This window comes from Bubalus bubalis, chromosome 12, assembly GCF_019923935.1.
Source record: "Bubalus bubalis isolate 160015118507 breed Murrah chromosome 12, NDDB_SH_1, whole genome shotgun sequence".
NCBI classification, from domain to species: Eukaryota; Metazoa; Chordata; class Mammalia; order Artiodactyla; family Bovidae; genus Bubalus; species Bubalus bubalis.
Window position 1 is genome coordinate 36,131,580 of NC_059168.1, and position 24,429 is coordinate 36,156,008.

The 24,429-nt window shown below is 36.1% G+C and overlaps 1 protein-coding gene across 1 annotated transcript in view; it reads right to left on the minus strand.

Annotated features, from left to right (window-relative positions):
• PSME4 (proteasome activator subunit 4) overlaps nt 1-24,429 on the minus strand; it is a 99,397-nt gene that overhangs the window by 63,779 nt on the left and 11,189 nt on the right. Inside the window, exons 2-4 of the mRNA XM_006044748.4 lie at nt 13,911-14,051; nt 12,438-12,554; nt 958-1,002 (exon numbers count right to left, since the gene is read on the minus strand). Of these exons, the coding sequence (XP_006044810.2) occupies nt 958-1,002; nt 12,438-12,554; nt 13,911-14,051 (303 nt within the window). The remainder of the gene's footprint in view (nt 1-957; nt 1,003-12,437; nt 12,555-13,910; nt 14,052-24,429) is intronic.

Below are 24,429 nucleotides of genomic sequence, written 5' to 3' on the forward strand. Positions count from 1 at the left end.
ACATTGTATTATTAATCTTATTATATCTTTATATCTCTGTGTTACTAGAATCACACTTCACTGCCTATCTTCAAAGATCTTATACACTAAATCCTCTTCCTAATTTTTCATAGTCAACTGTCAGCCAAGTAACCCAGAATAAAAGCTTGGCATTCTACAAATTACCTAAGAACCTAAAAACCAGTAAATACCTCAGTGATGATCAAATTTCACAAAATGACAATGCTCACTAGTAGTTTATCGAATAACTTAGGTTAGTTCTTAAGCTTCTTAAAAAGGAGACATTCTATATCTTGAAAATACATTTGTCCAAGACTGAGTAGTATAGTAGGTCAGCAACAAAATCTGATCTATAAGCTAATTTCAACTCTTATAATAAGCATATGATAAATACACAAATTTCCATTCAAAAGAATTCACTGCATTCATAGCAGAAGTATATGTCTTAGAACAGCCTGATAAATAAGAATGAAAAAACAGTTCAAGACCATACATCTAGACTTTAATTAAACTAAATTCTATCCACATTTATCTTTAAACATCAGAATATGGGATATTCAAAGTCAAACATTCTACTGAAATGGAAAAAAAAAAACATATGGGCCATCTTCTTATTATTCATATTTATATAATACCTACAAGGCTCATTTTGGAAAATAATTTTGACTTTAGTAACAATACTCCAGGGATATCTTTCAAATGAAGCCAGTTATACACACATTACTGCATTCTTACTTTCTAATGGGTGACTGACACCCACACCACTTAAACCTTTCTGAATTTATAAATGAAATCTGAAAAGTTCAGTTCAAGAGTTGGAAATAATACTGTGCTCAGTGACTAACATCCCAATGTCAGACATTATTTATATCTTTAATTTCCTTTTCAAGGCATACTACAGATGGGGAAAAGTCCACAGAAACAATAAGAAGATTTATAAATTGAGAAGCTACTTACGGTCGGCAGCTCTTCACGAGTGTTTTGAGAACATTTTCTACAGAACTGGGGGGAAAAAGCCATTTGGTAAATTAGGTTGGTATATTTTAAGAAAAGATATAATTCAATTAATAAATATCTCTAAGATACACAGTTAGATATTATCTGTATACACGCAATAACTAATCCTTCTCTTTCATATGCATAAAAGTCTAATGACTACCTAAATGCTGTAATCTACTCTTTCCTTTGTCTTCATTTTGTTCATTCTATACAATGAACGAAAGGGAAGAAAACTGGAAAAAGGGCAAATCATCTTCAATCTTTACAATGACCATACTTATCAACACATCAAGTGGGCGCAATGACCATACTTATCAACACATCACATCAAGAAGTATGCTCAGAGGCTTCAAACAAACAGCAAAGTCTAGAGTGCTTCTATCAGCAGCTGCTGGAGACTAGTTTTCTGTATCCTACCGGTGAGAATTTTATAACCCTCCAAGGCACTTTATTGCCAGGAACAATTATCAAAATAACAACAGCCACCTTTTTGACCAGCTACTTAAAAAGTTAGTTGATGAATATTAAAGGCTGTAATTTATTTTCCAACTTGTAGGTGGTTCAAGTGACTTTAGTAAAGCAAAATAAACACTGGTATATGAACTTATAAATAACACTTCTATTTTAATGAAAAGTCTAGTGTGTACTAGTTTAAACACACATCACCAGAATGGAATACTTCAAATATTAACTAGGCCACAGTCAAAAGAGGTCAAATACAAATCAACAAAACAAAGAGTGATTTTGAATTGGAATTTTAAAATAAATGTGTGCCTACTTATACTGTGATGCACACAAGTAAAAATAAAGCTAGTCCCTACATTTCAAAAGAACAAATTATGGGGGAAAGAGGTAACTTTTAGGCAGTGCTTCCACCTGACACTTTCTCATTAAGCTTCTTGGAATTCTTAAGTCCAGAAGTCTATCCAACGTCTCTGAAAGCTTAAGAACTAATCTTAAGAAATTCTTAAGGAAATTCTAAGGAATAACACAAACCAAACTCAGCACAAGTAATCAATGTAGTATATAACCGAGAAAGAAAACTATTAACTTCATTACTTGAAGCAGTAAGAATCTTCTTTAATTTCAAAAGTAAATATTTAGAACAAAATTAACTGAAGAGGAAACTGGGCTACTAATTACATGAGGTAATTCTAAAATAAAAAAGATGACCACATGGCTAGAGAGCCATCGTGGAGCATTTTCTGATTATCAAAGACAGATATTAACTTCTCTCACAAAAAAAACCTCACCAATTCAGAAACAGAGTTTACTTGAGGCAACATCTAAGCTTGCCTAGTTTGTTTGTGTTTTTTTTTTTAAAAAGGTGGGGAGAGGGGGGCAAACTTCTCTCCAACTACATTTACAACTCCCTGAAGACCACAGCTATGATTTTTACTCCTGGGCATTTCTGAAGGGCTTATAACAAGGCTGTGTTCATTTACATATATACATATATTACTAATAGATTTATATATTTATTCATTTACAAAGCTCTATAAACCTTTTCTATCAGGGCAATAAATAAAAGCATGGATCTTTGGACCTTCTTTTAGTTTGGACTGAAGACCCCCACTGAGAAACAAATTTTAGAACTCATAGATAAGATGTGAAGGTCCATCAGGTTACAAACAAAACAAGAGATCAATTTAAACATAGATTTTAAAAAAAGATAATTCTAAAAAAAAAAAATTCTAAAATGGTAAACTTATGATTCAAGGAAATAAGCAGAAGATCTATAATTCTATACTTCCTAATGTCTGTTTTCATGTTAACTTTACATTTATTTTTAACTATTTCTGTGGCAGTATTTCTATTTGATAGTACAACACAGAAAACCTGCTATGCTTACTGGTAACTTTTCTATTCTACCAACAAACTTTCATATAATATCAAAAATGATTCTAGAAAACCAGTCACAAAAGGCTGCATAGCTCTGCTTTCTCCAGTTCCCTTCACGCTTCAGAAGAACAGGTGGTTAACTGTAAGACTTGATAGCTGTCACTCCACTCACTAGAGGAATGGGGTGTTGTGGGAATGTGATTCAGTTCATCTAAATGAAGTCAAATTCAACCCCTCCTTATATATAAGCCTGTGCCAATGGATTTATGCTCTTTATCCAGAAAAGGGTACAATCTCTCTAACCTGTGATATCTGTATAGTGACCTTTTGTGATTCTTGTAATCTCTCAAGATGAAGGGAACAATGTTTCTGTTTAAAAATAAAATAAAAGGTTAAGACCAGATGCTACTAGATTATATTTCACTAATTTTTAGAGGGAGTGAATAATCACTAAAGTTTCCCAACTGTTGGAAATTTCTAATGTTAAGGTGACAACAATTCAAAACACTTCTTCTTTTTTAATCAATCAAAAGGGATCTAACAGAGGAACTAAGCTTTGGGTGGGTTTTCTCAAACCCTCTTCCCTCTTAATAAAGGCATGTTAGGTTGGAAAGAAAGCCACAGTATATCATGTAATGAATGGTTCACAGCTTAGGCTCAGAGTCAGATAGATTTGAAGGTGAACACTTGTCCAACTATTTACTAGGAGAGAAATATTATATAGCCTCATATCTGTATAAAAGCAGTAATACCCACCTCTCAAGGCTTTTACAAAAATTAAACAAGATAAGGTAAAGAAAGCAGTTACCTGGCCCAGAATTAAGCACAATAAATGTTAACTATAATTATTTCATATTTAGCCAACATAAATTATATTTTCAATCTCAAGAACTAAAATTTTGTACTAATTTTGCTTTTACACTTGTTCTACTGCCTCTGAGTAGCTATTAATTTATATTTAGGAAATGGCATCAAAATAGGAAAGTCTTCCCCCAACTGTCACCCTATTTATCAGGGCAGAACGTAAGTTCCTGTCCCAATTCTTGAGCTCTTGTCCCAGTTTCAACAAATGACTCGGTGTGAATTTTTCTTTTTGAGAAGCAAGTTCCTTATGATTCCTTATGTTAATAAAGTAAATGCCAAATATGTAGCCGAGAAGCCTGAGGAAAGCCAAAAGCTTTGGCCTCCAGTTACTGAGATAGTGGACTTATATAAACCTGGACAATGTTCATGACGAAATCAAAGAAATGTACAGCAAATGATATAGTCAAAATGAGAGTAGTATGGACTGCCTATGGCCAGAAGAACATTCAGCTTCACTTCACAATTCTTGAGCTAAAAATTAACTTCAGAGTAATCAGACTGGCTTTTTTATAAATGAACTAGGAAACTGTAACCCTGGTATATTCTACATACCTCTCCTTCAACCTCCCTGTAACTTAATACATCCATTGTTTCCTGTTTTTCCTAAATCAAACAAATCTACCATCAGTTAGTCAAACACTAGCCATCTCAAAGCTAATCTTTTAAAATCTAACACTGCTTATCAGCAAGCAGTCATTCATCACAGCCACTTCACACAAAATTTTGTTGTTGTTCAGTCGCCAAGTCGTATCTGACTCTTTGTGACCCCATGACTGCAGCATGCCAGGCCTCCCTGTTCATCACCATCTCTCAGAGTTTGCCTAAGTTTATGTCCATTGAATCTGTGAAGTCATCCAACCATCTCATGATGTGCCCTCTTCTCCTTTCCTTAGTGAGCTGCCTACATTTGTAACTTGTAATATGCTTCTCCAATTAAGTGCATGGAACACTGTTTCATGACATAAAACCATGACCCGAAGATTCAAATGCTTCTTTTATGAAGTAAACAATAAGCAGCTCTTAAGTTGCTAGTAGTAAGTTCACAGCTACCTAGATCTTCCCCAATTTTAATTTTTCTATTGAATAATAATAAACAAAACCCCTACAGATTGTTTCTCCAGTAGAAAGTAAAACAGATGAGAGTAAAAAGGGTATTTTGCCCCTGAGGCAAAAAGAAAGGAGGACAAAGAGGGAAAGGAAGCAAAGGAGGAGGAGGAGGATGGGACAGAGAAGAACAAGGGAAAGGAGAAGCAAGTTTATAATCCTTGTTCCAAACAATGGAACCAGCTTTTAAAATCATGTTGAAATGCATGGCATTCTAAGCAGTGGTTTCAGTAAAGACAAATACATAAGGCACAGGAGTTTAAGACTTGAAAGACAAACAGTTAACAAATGAAGCAACCTTTCACTTTTGATTACTAAAATAGTATTCTAAAAATAGTTATGAACACATGCAGTCAGCTGACAGAACTGTTTCAAAATGTGTCAGAATACATCTAAGACGAAAGTACTCAAAACAAAATACCAATTCCAAAAGCATGCCATATTAAAGGGTTCTTTAAGAAATTTTCTAAAATAAAATGTTTATAAAAAGTCACACTTCTATCCCTTGTTTATGAACACTTGCTATTCTACTGTATTATTGATAAATAGAATCTTAAGTGGAAAGTACGTTTTTAAATGTTTTCAGTGACCCCCCCTCCCCCCCTTAGAAATTCAGTGGACAGAGACTATCTGTGAGGAACAAAAAGTACTGTTATCTGGCTCTCCAAATAGTATCTCTAATATTTCGGCATAAGAACCAAGACCATTTGATTCCTCTGGTATTAAAAATCCAGGTAAATGTGATGAAGAAAAGTCCAAGAACCAAAGAATTCAAAAATCTTCCAAAGTTAATTGTTATAACTTTATATAGTGTGACCTGAATGGAAATACGGTAACAGGTTCTCCTTTGCAGAGAAGTAAAATATGATAATAACAGTAAAAAGATTACAAGAAATGAGAGACAATGAATCAAGAATTATAGTCCTGAAAAACTGTTCTAAGTATAATTTTCTACCTTGTTTTTTAAACAGAAGACACATTAAGCTTCACATTTTGTCCTACAGTGCGGCCTCTCACCAAGAAAGTGCCCCCTCAAAAGTAGTTCCCAGTATTCTTTCTGATTCCTTAAAACTGGAACAATAATCACCAGTTTTAAAAAGAGGTGCATCAACAGAGCTGCACTTCGCAACGTGTGCTCCTTTTAGTGGAAGCATACAGCCCGGCATGTAAGTACTTCAAGCCACTAGGCTAATATAGCTCATCTTCTTGGAGCATCAACTTTAGTTAAGAGATACATAGGGAAGAAATTTTTACTTATGAAAACATGACTTAATAAGCTTAATAAAGATATGAATGTTTAAGATAAAACGTAAAAATTCCAAGAAGTTCCTCATACCATACCTCTTAGGAAACCTCTTTGGGGAAAGGATAGGAGGTATTAAGTGGACAGTCTGAGATGCACAGGAACAGGAAGAATACTGGTTTGGAAACTAAAAGACCTGCATCTTACAGAATTAAAAACAGAAAAAAAGAAAGTGCTGGACTAGTGATAAGAAAACAGGAAGGGCTGATTAATGAGGCAGGAAACTTTAACTTGCATGGAAGCAAGAAAAGAGAAAACAAATCCCTAAGACTTTAACCACATGCAGGGAGCATTCTGGAAATGTAAGGGACATTTCTGATTATCACAATTAGTAGGGAGGACTCATTGAAACTTTAGTGATTAAAGCCATGTATACCAGATATCCGGCAATTCACGGAACAGCCAAACCCAACAAAAAATTATTATTGCAAGACTTTCAAATATCTCAATACATGGTCATATAGATTAAAACTTTTTGAACATAAAAGATAGCTGTTTTAACGTTAACTATTTTTCAGTTTATTAACAGACATCGAATCTCTAGGAATACAACTAACATATAAATTGAAGGAAGGCTATACTCGGTTTTGCTGAAAATTTTACCTAAGGTTATTCATGATTTCTAAAGAAAAAAACTACAGCATAATGGCAATTCTGTTGCCACATCTGATTTGCCAAAACCAAATCCTTGAGCATATACTTTTGCTACTGCTAAGTCACATCAGTCGTGTCCGACTCTGTGCGACCCCATAGACAGCAGATTTGCATATAAATATTCCCTGGTAGCTCAGATGGTAAAGCGTCTGCCTACAATGCTGGAGACCTGGATTCAATCCCAGGGTCGGGAAGATCCCCTGGAGAAGGAAATGGCAACCCACTCCAGTATTCATGCCTGGAAAATCCCATGGACCAAGGAGCCTGGTGGGCAAAAATCCATGGAGTCGCAAAGAGTCGGACACGACTGAGCGACTTCACTACATGTAACTAATATTAATGATTAAGTCTTAGAACCAAGTATCATTGGCAGTTAGTGATACATAAAAAATGAGGATGTCACAGAACTTCATTAATAGTTTTGTTGTTGAAATGCTTCATGTTTTTTTTGGACTGTCATCCTTTTTGGGTAGGGCACAAAAGGCTATTCATGCTGTAAAAATTACACACTGACATTATTTATGTTGGCAAAAGTCAACTGCACAAATTTTATATGGCTTCATATACTAATGTGTCTTCTCTCAATTCATCCTTTGCCTCTGTTTCTTTCACATGTAATAATGTTCAAAAATAATCTTCGGAAATACTAGTAACTATCCCACATAATTACATAAAGAATCACTGTGACACTATGTTATAAATAGGGGCTTCGCTGGGGGTTCAGACCCTGAAGAATGTGTCTGCAATGCGAGAGACCAGAGTTTGATCCCTGGATTGAGAAGATCCCCTGGAGAAGGGAATGACTACCCACTCTGGTATTCCTGCCTGGAGAAGTCCATGGAGAGGAGCTTTGTGGGCTACAGTCTATGGGGTCACAAAGAGTCAGACATGACTGAGCAACTAACACTCTCATTTTTTCACTATGTTATAAATAAGGCCAGCTCACCTGCCAGAGTATCTTACTTCCTTTTTTCCCAAGCAGTAGTCTGAGGTTAAAAGTTATTTCTCTCTCTCTCATCAGATGTATGATCTGTTATTTTGTATCCTAGTACTAAATGTTATTTTAATGTCCACTAAAAATACTGCTCTTACCTTTTCTTGTACTTCTGATACAGAATGTTTTGACCTTTTTTACTTATAAATTCAAACTTACTCATTATAAATAGATGTAAAACCTGAATATCATACTGTTTTACAGTGTAATAGTGCATGCATGTTTGAAATACAGATTGCTTCAAGTAAACTTTGTTGTTGTTCAGTTATTAAGCTGTGTCTGACTCTTTGCAATCCATGGACTGTAGCACATTGGCTCCTCTGTCCTCCACTATCTCCCCGAGTTTGCTCAAATTCATGTCCATTGAGTCGGTGATGTTATTTAACTATCTCATTCTCTGCCACCCTCTTCTTTTGCTTTCAATCTTTCCCACCATCAGGGTCTTTTCCAATGAGTCGGCTCTTTGCATCAGGTAGCCAAAGTATTGGAGCTTCAGCTTCACCATCAGACCTTCCAAAGAATATTCAGGACTGATTTCCTTTAGGATTGACTGGTTTGATCTTTGCTATTCAAGGGATTCTCAAGAGTCTTCTCCAGCACCACAATTCAAAAGCACCAATTTTTGACACTCAGCCGTCTTTATGGTCCAACTCTCATATCTGTACATAACTACTGGAAAAATCATAGCTTTGACTAGATGTACCTTTTTCGGCAAAGTAATGTTTCTGCTTCTTAATACGCTGTCTAGGTTTGTCATAGCTTTCTTTCCAAGGAGCACATGTCTTTTAATTTCACAGCTGCAGTCACCATCTGCAGTGATTTTGGAGTCCAAGAAAATAAAGTCTGTCATTGCCTCCACTTTTTCCCCTTCTATTTGCCATGAAGTGATGGGGTCAGATGACATGATCTTCATTTTTCGAATGTTGAGATTCAAGCCAGCATTTTCACTCTACTCTTTCTCCTTCATCAAGAGGCTCTTTAGCTCTTCACTTTCTGCCATTAGAGTGGTATCATCTGCATATCTGAGGTTATTGGTATTTCTCCCAGCAATCTTGATTCCAGCTTGTTCTTCATCCAGCCTGGCATTTGGCACGATGTATTCTGCATGTAAGTTAAATAAGCAGGTTGACAATATACAGCCTTTTCATACTCTTCTCTCAATTTTGAACCAATCAGTTGTTCCATGTCCAGTTCTATCTGCTGCTTCTTGACCTGCATAAAGGTTTCACAGGAAGCAGGTAAGGTGGTCTGGTATTCACATCTCTTTAAGAATTTTCCACAGTTTGTTGTGATCCACACAAAGGCTTTATTTAGCATAGTCAATGAAGCAGAAGTAGATGTTTTTCTGGAACTCTCACTTTTTCGATGATCCAATAGATGTTGGCAATTTGATCTCTAGTTCCTCTGCCTTTTCTAAATCCAGCTTATACATCTGGAAGTTCTTTGTTCACATACTGATAAAGCCTAACTTGAAGGATTTTCAGCATAACCCTGCTAGTATGTGAAATGAGCCTAACTGTACAGTAGCTTGACAATTTTTTGGCACTGCCCTTCTTTGGAATGAAAAATGACCTTTTCCAGTCCTATGGACACTGCAAAGTTTTCCAAATTTGCTGACATAATGAGTGTAGCACCTTAACAGGATCATCGGCTCAACTGGAATTCCATCACCTTCACTAGCTTTGTTCATAGTGATGCTTTCTAAGGCCCACTTGATTTTATACTCCAGGATGTTCGGCTCTAGGTGACTGACCATACCATGGTGGTTATTAGGGTCTTTGACCTTTTTTGTATAGTTCTTCTGTGTATTCTTGCCACCTCTTCTTCATCTCTTCTGTTTCTGTTAGGTCCTTACCTTTTCTTTCCTTTACCATGCCCATCCTTGTATGAAATGTTCCAAGTTTCTTGAAGATATCTCTAGTCTTTCCCATTCTATTGTTTTCCTTTATTTCTCTGCACTGTTCATTTAAGAAGGCCTTCTTATTTCTCCTTCCTAGTCTCTGAAACTCTGCATTCAATTGGGATATCTTTCCCTTTATTTCTTTTCCCATTATTTCTTTTTTGGTTAAAACATAATTTATATTTATTTTTGAGTGTAGAAAGGTCATGTAACTTATGAATTTCACTTTGGAATAGTTATCTATAGAATACAACAGGAGTTGCTGAGTCTATTTCAGTCAAGAGTCATGGCTTTAAAGCAAAAGATTTTGGCAAAGACTCGATGTCTCCTCAAAATACCAAGAACAGTTAAGGTGAAACTTTTAAGGAAGGTTTCCATAACAACAGGGATAACGTGAAGTTACGGAAATAACTTGGTAATTAGTATCAAGATGAATGGGAAGAACTACAAACAATAACTAACACTAACAGTTATAAGCTTTAACAAAATTTCCAGGAAAACAGTGGCATTGCTAGAGAGGAAAGCCACAGGTATTCATGAATAACCATATAATACTTAAAAAAAAAAGTGGCTGCCTCTGGAAAGTTACACCTGTCAGGACAGGAGGTATGACACTTGGTTATAAAGAAGCAAGTAAAAGAACTACTGAAAAAGGAGAAATTACTGAAGGAATTGCTTTCTCTCCCACATGATTTATCAAACACTTTCAGAGGTAGTCAAAAAATCAACCAGGAAAATGTCAGAAAGATAACTGATTTGAACACAGTTTAAAGGTTCCTGAAATCTATGAAATGGTGATTCTAATCAAAAGTTCAATAGGCTCGTTATTTTAAGGTCTAGTCAATCCAGTCTGTGCTACGCTCCTTCCAGCAGAAATAAAACTCAAAAGTAATCCTTCATGTTAAATTTTGGGTTTTCATAATAAATATTAGTAAAAACACATTTGGACATTTTACCATTTAGTTTTATGACAGGTTTTCCCATTTTTAATCACTGAAATGGGTTTCTTTGTTTTAACACATGGAGTCTTCAGGAAATAAATGCCTTCTGACCATTATATTTGTGACCACTGTCCAAAAAGAGTTAGGGCCTAATAAGTTCACAATTACCTATATTTATTTACTCTTTTCATTAAATCATTTCACTATTTACCTATGACATGAATATCTTTTAGAGTCTGCCATTTGCCGTCATTTTCCAAATAAATTCACTTAAGACTGCTGACTTAAGTGAAGCCTAATAATTAAATGCACTGACCTGGGTAGGCATGTAAACATGTCTAGGACTGAGAGAAAAAAGAAAGAAGTAAATGTTTAAAGATTTAATTTATAAAAGAGAGAAAGGAAAAATACAGGCATATAAAATTATGTTCTTCAGGAAATGAGTACATACATATATAAAACAAACTACTCTAGACAATAAAAGGAAATAGCTATTAAAAGTTGAAGAAAAGATTTCCTAAAAATAAACCTCAATTACAAATTCAAGTAAAACATGCAAAGATTAAGAAATTTAAGGGGTAGATCACAACTGGACAAATTGTTAACAGGGAAAATTGACACTGTGCAGTCAAGTCTGAAATCACTATTATTCAAAAAAGGACAGATCATCACACTGTGCTCTGTAAAGGTTCTGAATAAAATACAAAACGTACCAAAATGAGAGATCTGGAAGAGTCAAGATGTATGCACAAGAAGCCATAAACACCCAGAGATTTATAATCTTGGAATGTCTAAACATTACTAGGAAATTATATAAACCAAGGAGCACATTTGACCGTGCTCTAAGAATAGTCATTCACTGAAACTGATGCTTCTTTAACTACAAGTGTGTGTGCTCTGGGATGTGGGTCCCCCTGGAATAGGCAAAGCTCCTCTCTGAAGCATTCATTTTAGCTAAAGAATTAAAACACACATGGATATACTATGAAGAATGCCAAATGTGCATTACTTTTAGTGACAAAATACTAGATTTCAAACAAAAATCTCTCGTTTTCTTTGGCCAGTATGCTGATGAACTTTAGTTGTTAAGAGATACAGTGGTGGGAAATTCTTAACTGCAGTTTCAGGTATAAGTTCAGTTCAGTTCAGTGGCTCAGTCGTATCCAACTCTTTGCAATCCCATGGGCTGCAGCACACCAGGCCTCCCTGTCTGTCACCAACTCCCAGAGCTTATTCAAACTCAAGTCCATTGAGTCAGTGATGCCACCCAACCATTTCATCCTGCCATTCCTTTCTCCTCCTGCCTTCAATCTTTCCCAGCATCAGAGTCTTCTCCAATGAATCAGTTCTTCCCATGAGGTAGCCAAAGCATTAGAGTTTCAGCTTCAGCATCAGACTTTCCAATGAATATTCAGGACTGATTTCCTTTAGGATGGACTGGTTGGATCTCCTTGCAGTCTAAGGGACTCTCATGACTCTTCTCCAACACCACAGTTCAAAAGCATCAATTCTTTGGCACTCAGCTTTGTTTATAGTCCAATTCTCCAGCAGTCCATACATGACTACTGGAAAAACCACTGCTTTGACTAGATGGACCTTTGTTGGCAAAGTAATGTCTCTGCTTTTTAATATGCTGTCTAGGTTTGTCATAGCTCTTCTTCCAAGGAGCATCTTTTAATTTCAAGAGGGCAATAAATGGTTTTAGGAGTCAAGTTACATAGAAATGAGCACATTAAAATGTATATTGCTTGCTTATCTCAAGTAACCCAACATTTCTCAACTAAGATCAAGCCCCAAAAGTGCTCTCCCAAAAGTACTTTAAATGGAAATACTTACTTAGGAAACCAATTTAATCCCAGGTGTTCTGTCTTAGAATATAATATTCTTTCCACCATGTCATAAAGTGGTCGCCAAGGTAACTCCAAATCATCTCTTGAAAGAAGTTCCTTTTTCCTAATTAAAGAAAGAGCGTGCACATTACACACTATACAGGGCAGGCAGTTGTTAAATGCTGCTGTCATCACAGTGGGTTTTGCTTTCCCCCATCCTCAGCCATTCACTGGTAAAACATGTCAGCAGGAAGAACAACGCACAGGACTTTTGCTGCTGCTCAAACCTCAAAGGGCACCGCATAAAAAGAGGCATTACACAGCCATTATGGAGAACAGCATGGCGATTCCTTACAAAACTGGAAACAGACCTGCCATATGACCCAGAAATCCCACTGCTGGGCATACACACTGAGGAAACCAGAATTGAAAGAGACACGGGTACCCCAGTGTTCATCGCAGCACTGTTTATAATAGCCAGGACATGGAAGCAACCTAGATGTCCATCAGCAGATGAATGGATAAGAAAGCTGTGGTACATATACACAGTGGACTATTACTCAGCTACTAAAAAGAACGCATTTGAATCAGCTCTAATGAGGTGGATGAAACTGGAGCCTATTATACAGAGTGAAGTAAGTCAGAAAGAAAAATACCAATACAGTATATTAACGCATATATAAGGAATTTAGAAAGATGGTAACAATGACACTATATGTGAGACAGCAAAAGAGATACAGATAAAAAGAACAGACTTTTGGACTCTGTGGCAGAAGGCAAGGGTGGGATGATTTGAGATAACAGCATTGAAATGTATATTATCGTATGTGAAATAGATCACCAGTCCAAGTTTGATGCATGAAACAGGGCACTCAAAGTCGGTGCACTGGGACAACCCTGAGGGGTGGGATGGGGAGGGAGGCGAGAGGGGGGTTCAGGATAGGGGACCTGAATCCTATAGGGACATAGACACCCATGGCTGATTCATGTCAATGTATGGCAAAAACCACTACAATACTGTAAAGTAATTAGCCTCCAATTAAAATAAATTAATAATTGAAAAAAGTGGCATTACAATATGTGCCACCATTATTGTAGATGAATTTCATACTTTCCCGTACTATCTATGGAATACTCCCTGTTTCTGGAATTGTGCTGGGTGTCCAGGATAAGAAAAGTTTCTGTCTTCGCAAGGAACTTACAACTTACATAAGGAAAGCTAATTAGTATAAATGAAACAATCAGACAACATATAGTTTAGTGTGTGCTAGAGAAGAGAAGGCTTCATGGAGGAAAAAGAATTTTAGTTAAAAGGTTAATTAACACATGTAGTTTAAACTTATGATAAAGTCTTCAGCAATCTTTCTCCAAAATGGTAACCTGGGACTTGGTCTTAGCAAAGAACACTTGGCTCTCCTCATTCCCTTAAATCTTGAAGAAAGAAAAAAATCTTACCAGAAATTACAACAAATGGACTTACTTTAACAAGTTGATCAAGAGACGGGCAAATCCCTGCATCATGCTGATTTCCAGTTTTGGAATTGATACCAGCTCATATAATAACTTGATAAAAAGAACATGATCTTCTTTGCTAAATTTTCTCCCATAAAGTCGAATATATCTGCAAAAGAAAAATTGATACAGACTTTAAAAATAGATATATGGTGACACATTTTTGTTCATTGGGGCATTAGTCACATGCCCAAGGTGCAGAAGTAATGTAAATGTCCATCAACAGATGGATAAAGAAAATATGGGTGTGTGTGTGTGTATGTACACACACATACACACACATATATATATATGTGTAGGAATATTATTCAGCCTTTAAGAAGAAGGCCATCACATGCTAAAACATAGATGGACCTTGAGGACATTATGCTAAGTGAAATAAGACATCAAAAAAAGTCAAATACTGGATGATTACCACTTATATGTAATATCTAAAATAATCAAACTCACAGAAACAGAATGATGGTTGCCAGGGGCTGGGAAGGCAGAGACAGGGAGATAACAGGGTTTCAGTCATACAAGATGAAAAAGTCCTAGAGATCTGTGGCATAACATTGTACACCCTTAACAATACCACATGCTGCTGCTGCTGCTAAGTCACTTCAGTTGTGTCCAACTCTGTGCGACCCCATAGACGGGAGCCCACCAGGCTCCCCCGTACCTGGGATTCTCCAGGCAAGAACACTGGAGTGGGTTGCCATTTCCTTCTCCAATGCATGAAAGTAAAAAGTTAAAGTGAAGTCCCTCAGTCATGTCCGACTCTTAGCGACCCCATGGACTGCAGCCTACCAGGCTCCTCCATCCATGGGATTTTCCAGGCAAGAGTACTGTAGTGGGGTGCCATTGCCTTCTCCAACATAGTATACTTAAAAGTTGTTAAGAGGGTAAATCTAAGAGCTTGCCACAATTAAAAACAATATGTATTGCTACACTTTAATTTCAAATGTCTTTGATGTTATTTTGTACCCATTCATCATTGTGCAGGAAAGATTTACTCGGGATTTTAATTGAGAGATTACCAATAAGTATTTTATTGACAAGAAACCTCTAATGATAACTGAATTCTCATCAACCTTTAATGACCTGCAATCCCATTCCTGGGCATGTATCCAGAGAAAAACATGATCTGAAAAGATACACGCACTCCAATGTTCATTGCAGCACTGTTTACAATAGCCAAGACATGGAAGCAACTTAAATGTTCATCAACAGAGGAATGGATAAAGAAGATGTGGCACATATATACAATGGAATATTACTCAGCCATTAAAAAGGATGAAGTAATGCTACTGCAGCAACATGGTGGACCTAGAGAGTATCACACTGAGTGAAGTAAGTCAAACAGAGGAGAAATCACGTATGACATCTCTTATATGTGGGATTTTTTTTAAAAAACTGATACAAATGAACTTACTTACAAACAGGAAGAGACTCACAGACTTAAAAAAATGAACTTATGGTTGCAGGGAGGGATAGTCAGGGCCTTTGGGAAGGTCATGAACACACTGCTATATTCAAAATGGATAATCAAAGGACCTGCTGTATAAGCACGTGGCACTGTGCTCACTGTTCCGTGCCAGCCTGGATGGGAGTGGAGTCCGGGGGAGAATGGGTATGTGTACATGTATGGCTGAGTCCCTCTGCTGTCCACCTGAAACAACCACAACACTGTTGACTGGCTATACCCCAATACAAAATAAAAAGTTTAAAGTTAGGGGAAAAAAAATTCTAATGACCAATTATAACACTGATGCTTTATTGTTGTATGGTCTTAACTGGCTTTTTGTCACAATAACCTTAAAAGAATCCGTCTGGACCTTTCCCTTATTAAACAATGCTCATTCAAGATAACAACCTATTTAAGGACTTACTGAAACTAATTTAAAACACCATATCAAAGCACAATAAAACAGAAGAAAAGAGTATAGACATAAAAGTTTACTGTTTTAACCACAAGAATCTTTGATGCAGGCTTACTAAGAATCTAAAACAATACAGCAAGTTATCTAACTTGTACTATTTGTTTCTAGACTCATAACTATAATAAAATTAAATTGCTACAAAAAGTACAGTTTTTAATCTCAAAATTGTACGTTTTCATTCTTTTTTTTAACTTTAGAGACTCAATGTAATCAAAAGTGTCAACTATAAGCAAACTGAAGGAAAAAGTGTCCCCAAAAGCAAGAATGACCATGGCATAGTTAAGGATTAACTACTTAGAAACCAAACTTAAACTTAGAACAAATTACTGGATGCCTAAAATCATAAAATCCTTTGAGGAAGACCATTCTACAGACAAATACACAAATCAACAAAAAAGCATTAATATTCCTTATATGATTTTTAGCACTTCCCATTAACTATGATCAAATTAAACTCACATTTAATTTCTAAAGTGAGAATAATTGTTTTTCTTTTTCTAGAAAATCCTCAAAATTCTTGGTTCAGTAAAAGCACTCTTTATTTTCTCAGGCTGCTGCATATTTATTCAGCTCTTGTCTGTCCATCCAAGGTATAATCCCATGATTTCACCTTAGTACTAGACAACTAACCAGTATAGGGTAAGCAGCAATGAGACCAGAGATGTAGTTTTACCTTTCAGTGAATGTTTCTTAAGCACCTAGGCCAGGGAAAGTAACTGGGCTAATGAAGACAATACACAAAGACCCTAAGCCCAGGGCTGCCAGAGGTACTTCAGACTGCTTAAAAAGCCTGGTACAAACTCCTGAAGTCTCTCTCAATTTCACTCTAAATTGAGGAGTAAAAGCTAGAATCATCTAAATGCTACTTTCAAATGAAAACAAACCGTATCCATAAGAAACAGCATATATCTTAAAGATAAAACAGAATTTTGCTAAGAAACATCTCTTGTTCCCAGTGGCTACCTCAGGCCTTGTCAGGGCTCCAAGTGCCCCTGTGGTTAGGCACTTACTCTCCCCTGTGGCTAAGACATTTCTGTGGAAAAACTGGAGAAACACTGCTCTAAGCCTTTGAAATAATTTACCTACAAGCACATCACTTTTGCTGTAGTATATAAATTGTGTAAAAATGAAGGACATAAAATTCATAAACTCCAAAATTCAATACTATGAGAAGACCAACAGGGGAATCCTCAGAGGAGCTAGGACTGCTAACAAAACCAAAAACTTTAGGGGGATTACTCAGAAACTTATTTCCCCTGTTAACAGCAAATAGTTCTTCCCAACCAGAAAGTAATTCCTGTCTCAGAATTTATCAAAACACAGCCCAAGAATACTACTTCTGAAAAGCACAGAAGTACTAAAAGAAGAAAGTTAACTGGTCTTCATTAAAATCAGGAACTTCTATTCACAATTAAATACCATGAAAAGTGAAAGACATTTCGAAGATACTTGGAATCAGATATTTGGAACACATACCTATCTGATAAAGCACTCACTCAAACTGCATTAGAACTCCTACAAGTCAATAAGAAATAGCACAAACAAATTAAAAAAAAAAAAAAATGGGCAAAAGACTCAGGTAGGCACTTCTGGAAAGCCAACATCCAGATGACTTGGTGAGCACATGAAAAGGCACTCAACATCATCACTCATCAGTAAATGCAAATTAAAACTACAATAGGGTACCACTTCACACCACCGTACTGGCTGAAATTAAAAAGCCCACAATACCCAGTTCGGGTGAGAATAGGACAAAACCACTTTTTACAGCCACTCTGGAAAAACTTGACATCACCTCATAAATGTTCACTAGACATTAGACTGTTTAAGACACACATTCCTGGGCTCTATCTTAAAACTGTATGTGTTAATCACTCAGTTGTGTCCGATTCTTTGCAACCCCATGGACTCTGTACCCTGCCAGGCTCCTCTGTCCATGGGATTCTCCAGGCAAGAATACTGGAGTGAGTTGCCATTCCCTTTCTCCAGGGAATCCTCCCAATCCAGGGATCAAACCCAAGTCTCCTGCATTGCAGGCAGATTTTTTACCATCTGAGCCACCAGGGAAGCCCACCAAAACTAGTCCATCAAAAATACTGGGAGTGGTAAATGCAATAAAGTTGCTTCTTTTTTCTTTCTTGAAAAAGGAAATTTAAAAAAATATTCAGAGTGGAGACTGAGAGTCTTCACTTAAAACTACTCTAGTTGTTTTTCCTTATATTTATTCAAAAATTCTACTTTAGATTGTATTTAGAGACAGTCCATTCCCTTTTCCCAATTAATTTGCACATTAAATTTTAGGACTAAAAATTTCTATTAAAATACTTCAAAACCTTAATAACAGTCATGATTGAATTTTCAAATAGGATATCTTCTTAAACTATCCAGAATATATAGATGACAAGTCATTAGCTTCCATCCTCCCACAGCAAGAAAACACAGTAAAATACAGAAGCACTTTTCAACTGCTTCCTCCTCACAACCTTATAGTGTTATCAGTAAAACGCTTTACGTTTTAATCTCAAGTAAAGACAGCGGCATACCAGGAACAGTCATTATATAATCAAATGTGCAATGCTGTCACGGTTTTCTACTATACATCCTGAAGATAAGTTTACTATATATTTCTAGAAAATTTAAGTAAAAAGTATAAAATTATACAGTACTATTGACATGAACTAAGAATTAGAGCTTAACTAGAGGCTAAAAATAATTGGTTTTCAATACAGGCTTTGTCGTTCATCAATTATTTTTCTTCAAGCAATCACTTGGTTTCTAAGGTTCTAAATATATCCACAAATAAAAGTAAAATTAACATCATTTTAAAGCAACATTAAGACTGTGTTATTATAAAACATATAAGACATTTGGCAAAGAAATTTAATCTTAAGTAAGTGCTTTACTTTGGGTAGTCCTACTTACAAGACAAAAAATGAAACTTTAACTTGAAATTTTAAAAGCCAGAATTTAAATACTGTCATTGAAAGTACTTAAAAGCATTTGTGGATGATTTAAAAAAAAAAAAAAATCACATCCAGCAATACACCCTAAATAAAAATTCAGAATATCAAAGTCAAAATACCAAAAATCTTTTCAATGCACATTTGCAATAATAAGTATTTCTTGGAAAAAAACCTAAAACTCTGATAAAGGAATGATTTGTTAAATTCATTTGTTAAATAAATTTGTGGTTTGTGCCTTTAGACTACAGTGCAGTCATTTAAAATTGTTTTCAAAGAATTTTATGGACGTCAAATGTAACATCATATAAAATATCATGATACAAAACATTCACAATATGTAAACAAAAAGAAACTTTCATGCATTAGGATTAAAAAATAAAACAAACACTATAAAATATTACTTCTTCATGATCATACTGACTCATGTTCTTCTGTATACCTCTGTTTATACAAACTGTTTTAAAGGAAACAGGCAATATCTATTATAATTAAAATTAACATGTAAAAATATTTCATATCAACTTCTGTTGTACAATGCTTATAACTAGGTAATTAATATTTCTGCATTTCTACTATTATCTTAATTAAAAGACCCTTTATCAAAGACTACTCAACTCCTACTTAAAAGGGCACAGGAGAGATTCCTTGGAGGTCCAGTGGTTAGGATTCAGCGCTTTCACTGCTGTGGTCCAAATTCAATTCCTGGTGGGGGAAGTAAGATTTTGCAAGCAGCACAGTGGCCAAAGCAATTTTTTAAATAAAGAGCATAGGAGTCAAGTTGTTCTCATCAGCCAAAAGTGAGACCATAAATCACAATAAATGAAGTGAAGTTGCTCAGTCATGTCTGACTCTTTGCGACCCCATGGACTGTAGCCTATCAGGGTCCTCTGTCCATGGGATTCTCCAGGCAAGAATATTAGAGTGGGTTGCCATTTCCTTCTACGGGGGATCTTCCCAACCCAGGGATTGAACCCGGGGCCTCCCGCATTGCAGGCAGACGCTTTATCATCTGAGCCACCAGGGAAGCCCCATAAATCACAATAATTAACTGCAAAAGATGTTCAAATTAAGTTCATAAAGAATAAAAGGTATCACCATTTTGCCATCTATAACAGATGCAGGATGGCCACTAACATCACAAAAAGGAACATCAGAGGTTACTCATCTCCTGATACAATTATACAATATCAACTATTATACAGTCCTGAAACAGAAAATTAAACTTTATGTGCTGAAGAACAGCTACAAAATAAATTACTGTGTGTCTTTACCACTTCAATCTGACTTCCACTAAAGCAGAAGTGGAAATGTAATTAGAATTATATAATTAGTAAAGCTGACTTTAAAAGACACAAATAAAAATTGTAAGCTTACAGAAACTATGCCTTTTTTTCGATCTTTTTGTGGAACACCTATAAACACTGGTTGTAAAATACACTACAAACAAAACCTTACTTAATTCTAACATGTGGATATTACATTGGCCTGAGTCTGATTACAATAAAATGTAAATTAGAAAATATTAATCAAGTGTAACAAAAAGAAACCAAATCATTGAAAGGCATGCATATGAGTCAATTAAATAATCCCTTTCAGACTTAAGGTAGACTCCTCCATGAGGTACTTCCTTTAAAATCATATTCAGTCAATAATGACTATTCTTACTGTTATCAATCAGCATTATTCTGAATCTAGATTAAAGAGTAAACTAGGAAACAAAAATAGGGATAATTGTTTCAGGAAAGGCAGAATAGTATGACGTCAATGCTATAATTATACCTAAAACATCTGAAAGTGTTAGTCACTCAGTCATGTCCAGCTCTCTGGGACTCCATGGACTATAGCCTGCCAGGCTCCTCTGTCCATGGGATTCTCCAGGCAAGAATACAGGGGTGGGTTGCCATTCCCTTTCTCCAGGGGATCTTCCCAATCCAGGGATCGAACCTGCATCTCCAGCATGGCAAGGGGATTCTTTATCATCTGAGCCACCAGGGAGCCCTGAAACAATCAACTAAAAAACCGCTTTCAGACTACATAAGAAAATTTGCAGAACAGTTTTTGTAAAAGTCAGTAGGCTTCCTGTATGGCTCCCAAATAAAAAAGAACAATAGTTGAATACTGCTCCATTCATATTACCAACAAATGATTAATTAGAAATATCTCTAAAGAAAAGTGCAAGAGTTAATTTTAACATAATAAAAACTGTACTAAAATGTAAAATATTTGAATAAAAAGTGAGGCATAACAGGGAATTCTACTCAATACTCTATAATGGCTTATATGGGAAAAGAATCTAAAAAAGAGTGAATATATGTACAACTTACTTTGCTGTACAACTGAAACTAACACAACAGTGTAAATCGACTATACTCCAAGAAAAACTTTTTAAAGAGACACCCACAAATGCAAAAAAAAAAAAAAAAAAAAAAATTGTAGACAACAGAATTTTTTAAAATGTGTTTTAATACCTGACAGCTAGGGCTAAACGACAAGTATTTTATAGCCAGGAAAACTAAGATGATCAATGAAATCCTTGACCAACTCCAAAATTAATTTATTTCACACAGTAACTTCAACTCCTCCCTCTACCAAAAAAATAAACATATATACTATCTATACACCATATCAGCTCCAGTCTTTCTCTCCTGTTCCTAAGTACAAGTCGCTCAGTCATGTCCAACTCTTTGCAACCCTATGGACTGCAGCCTGCCAGATTCCTCTGTCCACGGAATTCTCCGGGCCAGAATACTGAAGTGGGTAGCTGTTCCCTTCTCCAGGGGATCTTCCCAACCCAGGGATCAAACCCAGGTTTCCTGCATTGAAGGTGGGTTCTTTACCGTCTGAGCCACCAGGGAACCGCTGTTCCGAAGGTGCCACGAAATAGAAAAAATTTAAAAAGGTAAAATTATCAGATAAATCTAAAGGAGAATTACTTTGACTTCATTCCATGACTAAGTCCTGAAATACATTATGTTAAAAATGTAGATATAGCTTCTCACTGCTAGAAACAGTAAATGAACAGATAAAATGAAAGGTTTCCTCATAAACCCACCTCTCCTCTTTTCGCTCAATTATGTGTTTATTCAAAAAGCATTTCTAGAACAAATGACATGTACAGTATGACCCAAATTGTTCCTTTAGGTCAAGAACTCAAAATCAGATGTAAGGAGACATTTAGCAGAAAACTAAGTAATATACTGAAGGAGGGGCATAAATGCAGTTTATCATTAGAATTTTGTGATTTTTTTTAACCAAAAGTTTCATTATATGTAAGTGATTATTGGACCCAATCTTGAAAGATTAGAGAGCTGTCATGACTCTGAATAGGGAACTAAAGTTCAGTATCATCTGAGCAGCTGGGGAAAGAGGTGGCAAGAGGCACAAAAGACAGCTCTAGGTAGAGGAACACAGCAAGAAAAGCAACCTTCTGTGACAAGAAGACACAGCTGGTGGGGTGGGAGGGAGGCTGGAGAGGGAGGGGATAAATATATACTTATGGTTGATTCATATTGTTGTACAAGAGAAAACAATACAACATTGTAAAGTGATTAAAAATAAATTAAAAAAAAAAAAAAAAGAAGACACAGCCAAAAGAACATTACTTGTTCTATTTCCCCTTCAAAAAAATCAAACTGAGGATCAAGAAAAGGAATAGATTATCACAAACAACCAAATAAGGATGTTAATTCCAAGTGACTGCTGCTTGGGACGAAGGCAACAAAGGTGCTATCTACAGGGGAGGATGTCTTACATTTCCATGTTAAGTTGCTTTGCAACTCCCAACATTATCATCAACTCTGGATAGAGAGAACAGTTATGTATTTCAACACAATAGCCAAGCAAGCATGAACAAATTGGTTCTACAAGTTTTTCTTAGAAAACTTTGAATTCTTAGATTCAAACTGCTCTATGTCAGTCCCATGGGCAAGTCATTTAACCTTCAGTGCATGTGTATGAAACCTGGGTTTCCTCACAAGGCTATGGGGATAGATAACTGATTAATGGGCATGAAAGACAGTGATTTAACTATGCTAGAATGGGGCTCCAGGTACCAGCTGTTTTCTTCTAAGTTTCCCAGATGTCTCGCTATGTTTGAGAACCACTGCACCAATGGCACCCCATCCAGTACTCTCGCCTGGAGAATCCCATGGATGGAGGAGCCTGGTGGGCTGCAGTCCATGGTGTCGCTAGGAGTCAACACGACTGAGCGACTTCACTTTCACTTTTCACTTTCATGTATTGGAGAAGGAAATGGCAACCCACTCCAGTGTTCTTGCCTGGAGACTCCCAAGGACGGCCTAGCCTGGTGGGCTGCCGTCTGTGGTGTCGCACGGAGTCGGACACGACTGAAGCAACTTAGCAGCAGTAGCAGCACCTAAGCAGACTGATGGGAGCATAATTTATGCTTTTTAAAATCCACTTAAATCATTAAAAATATAACACTAATACAATGTTTCAATTTATATTTCTCTAACTACTTGTGAGGCTAAACGTATAGTCTTAAGATAATTTGCCTTTAAAGAATATAAAAAATTAATACCTTAAAAAAGGGGGGGGGGGCAACCCAGAGAATAAATAATGAGTTAAGTTATAGATTATAAGACAATGTTCCTTCAACATCTATACTGAACCATGCTGGAAATCTGTGGATGGGACAATAAACCTATACATTTTCTTCATTTTTTTAACCAACTATAAGTTGCATCCTTGAGAACTGAGAGGAAAATATTACTGGGGAGGGGGGGAGTTATTATTTTATCAGGAAAGCAATATATACTTATTTAAATGATTCAAATAGTACAGCAAGCATACAAATTTGAAAATTGTTGCCTATGACTGTTAATAGCCTAGATAATATCCTTCCAGACTTTATATACAAATGTACATATGTATATACTTTTCAAAAACACAAATTAATGATAATATAGATATTGTTTACTGCTTATTTATTTTTTTTTACTCAACGAAAGCTCAAACCACTGTTCAATGCCTATAAAATGTGGTGGCAGGGACCTCTGTATCACTAATATTTAACTCTCAGCTCTTACCAGAGATGAAACAAGGTGAACACTGAGAAACTTTTTTGCAACCGACTGTACAAGTACACCTTGAGAAATACAATGACTTAAGTATTGTAGCTCCTCCACGGCTAGTTCTGTTTTTAAAACAAAAAACAAAAAAACCTTCAAACTGACAATGAATATCTGACCAAGTTAAACAAACTCGTTTAACACACTGAGAGTAGGTTTCCAAAACCCTGAAAGCCAGGTCTGTCATCTTTATCAAGTGTAGCATAATACCTCTGATGGAAGGCACTAAAGGAACAAAGAGACCCGAGGTTTACTCTCCTCTTAACCCCCACCTACCACAGGCTGAATAACACACTGGAGCTTCAGCATATTATATGTCAGAGTTATGTCCTCTACGACTTACTAAAATTGACACAACAATCTCTAGTAAAGTCATTCACTATTAACACCTAATGATGCCTCTATTTTTCTCCCAGTTGCTTCTCTCTTGAAGCATAGAAGAGTGGCATTCATTTCTTGAAATGTTGTACTATCATTTAAGAGCCAGACATGGCAACAGGCAATGGAAACAA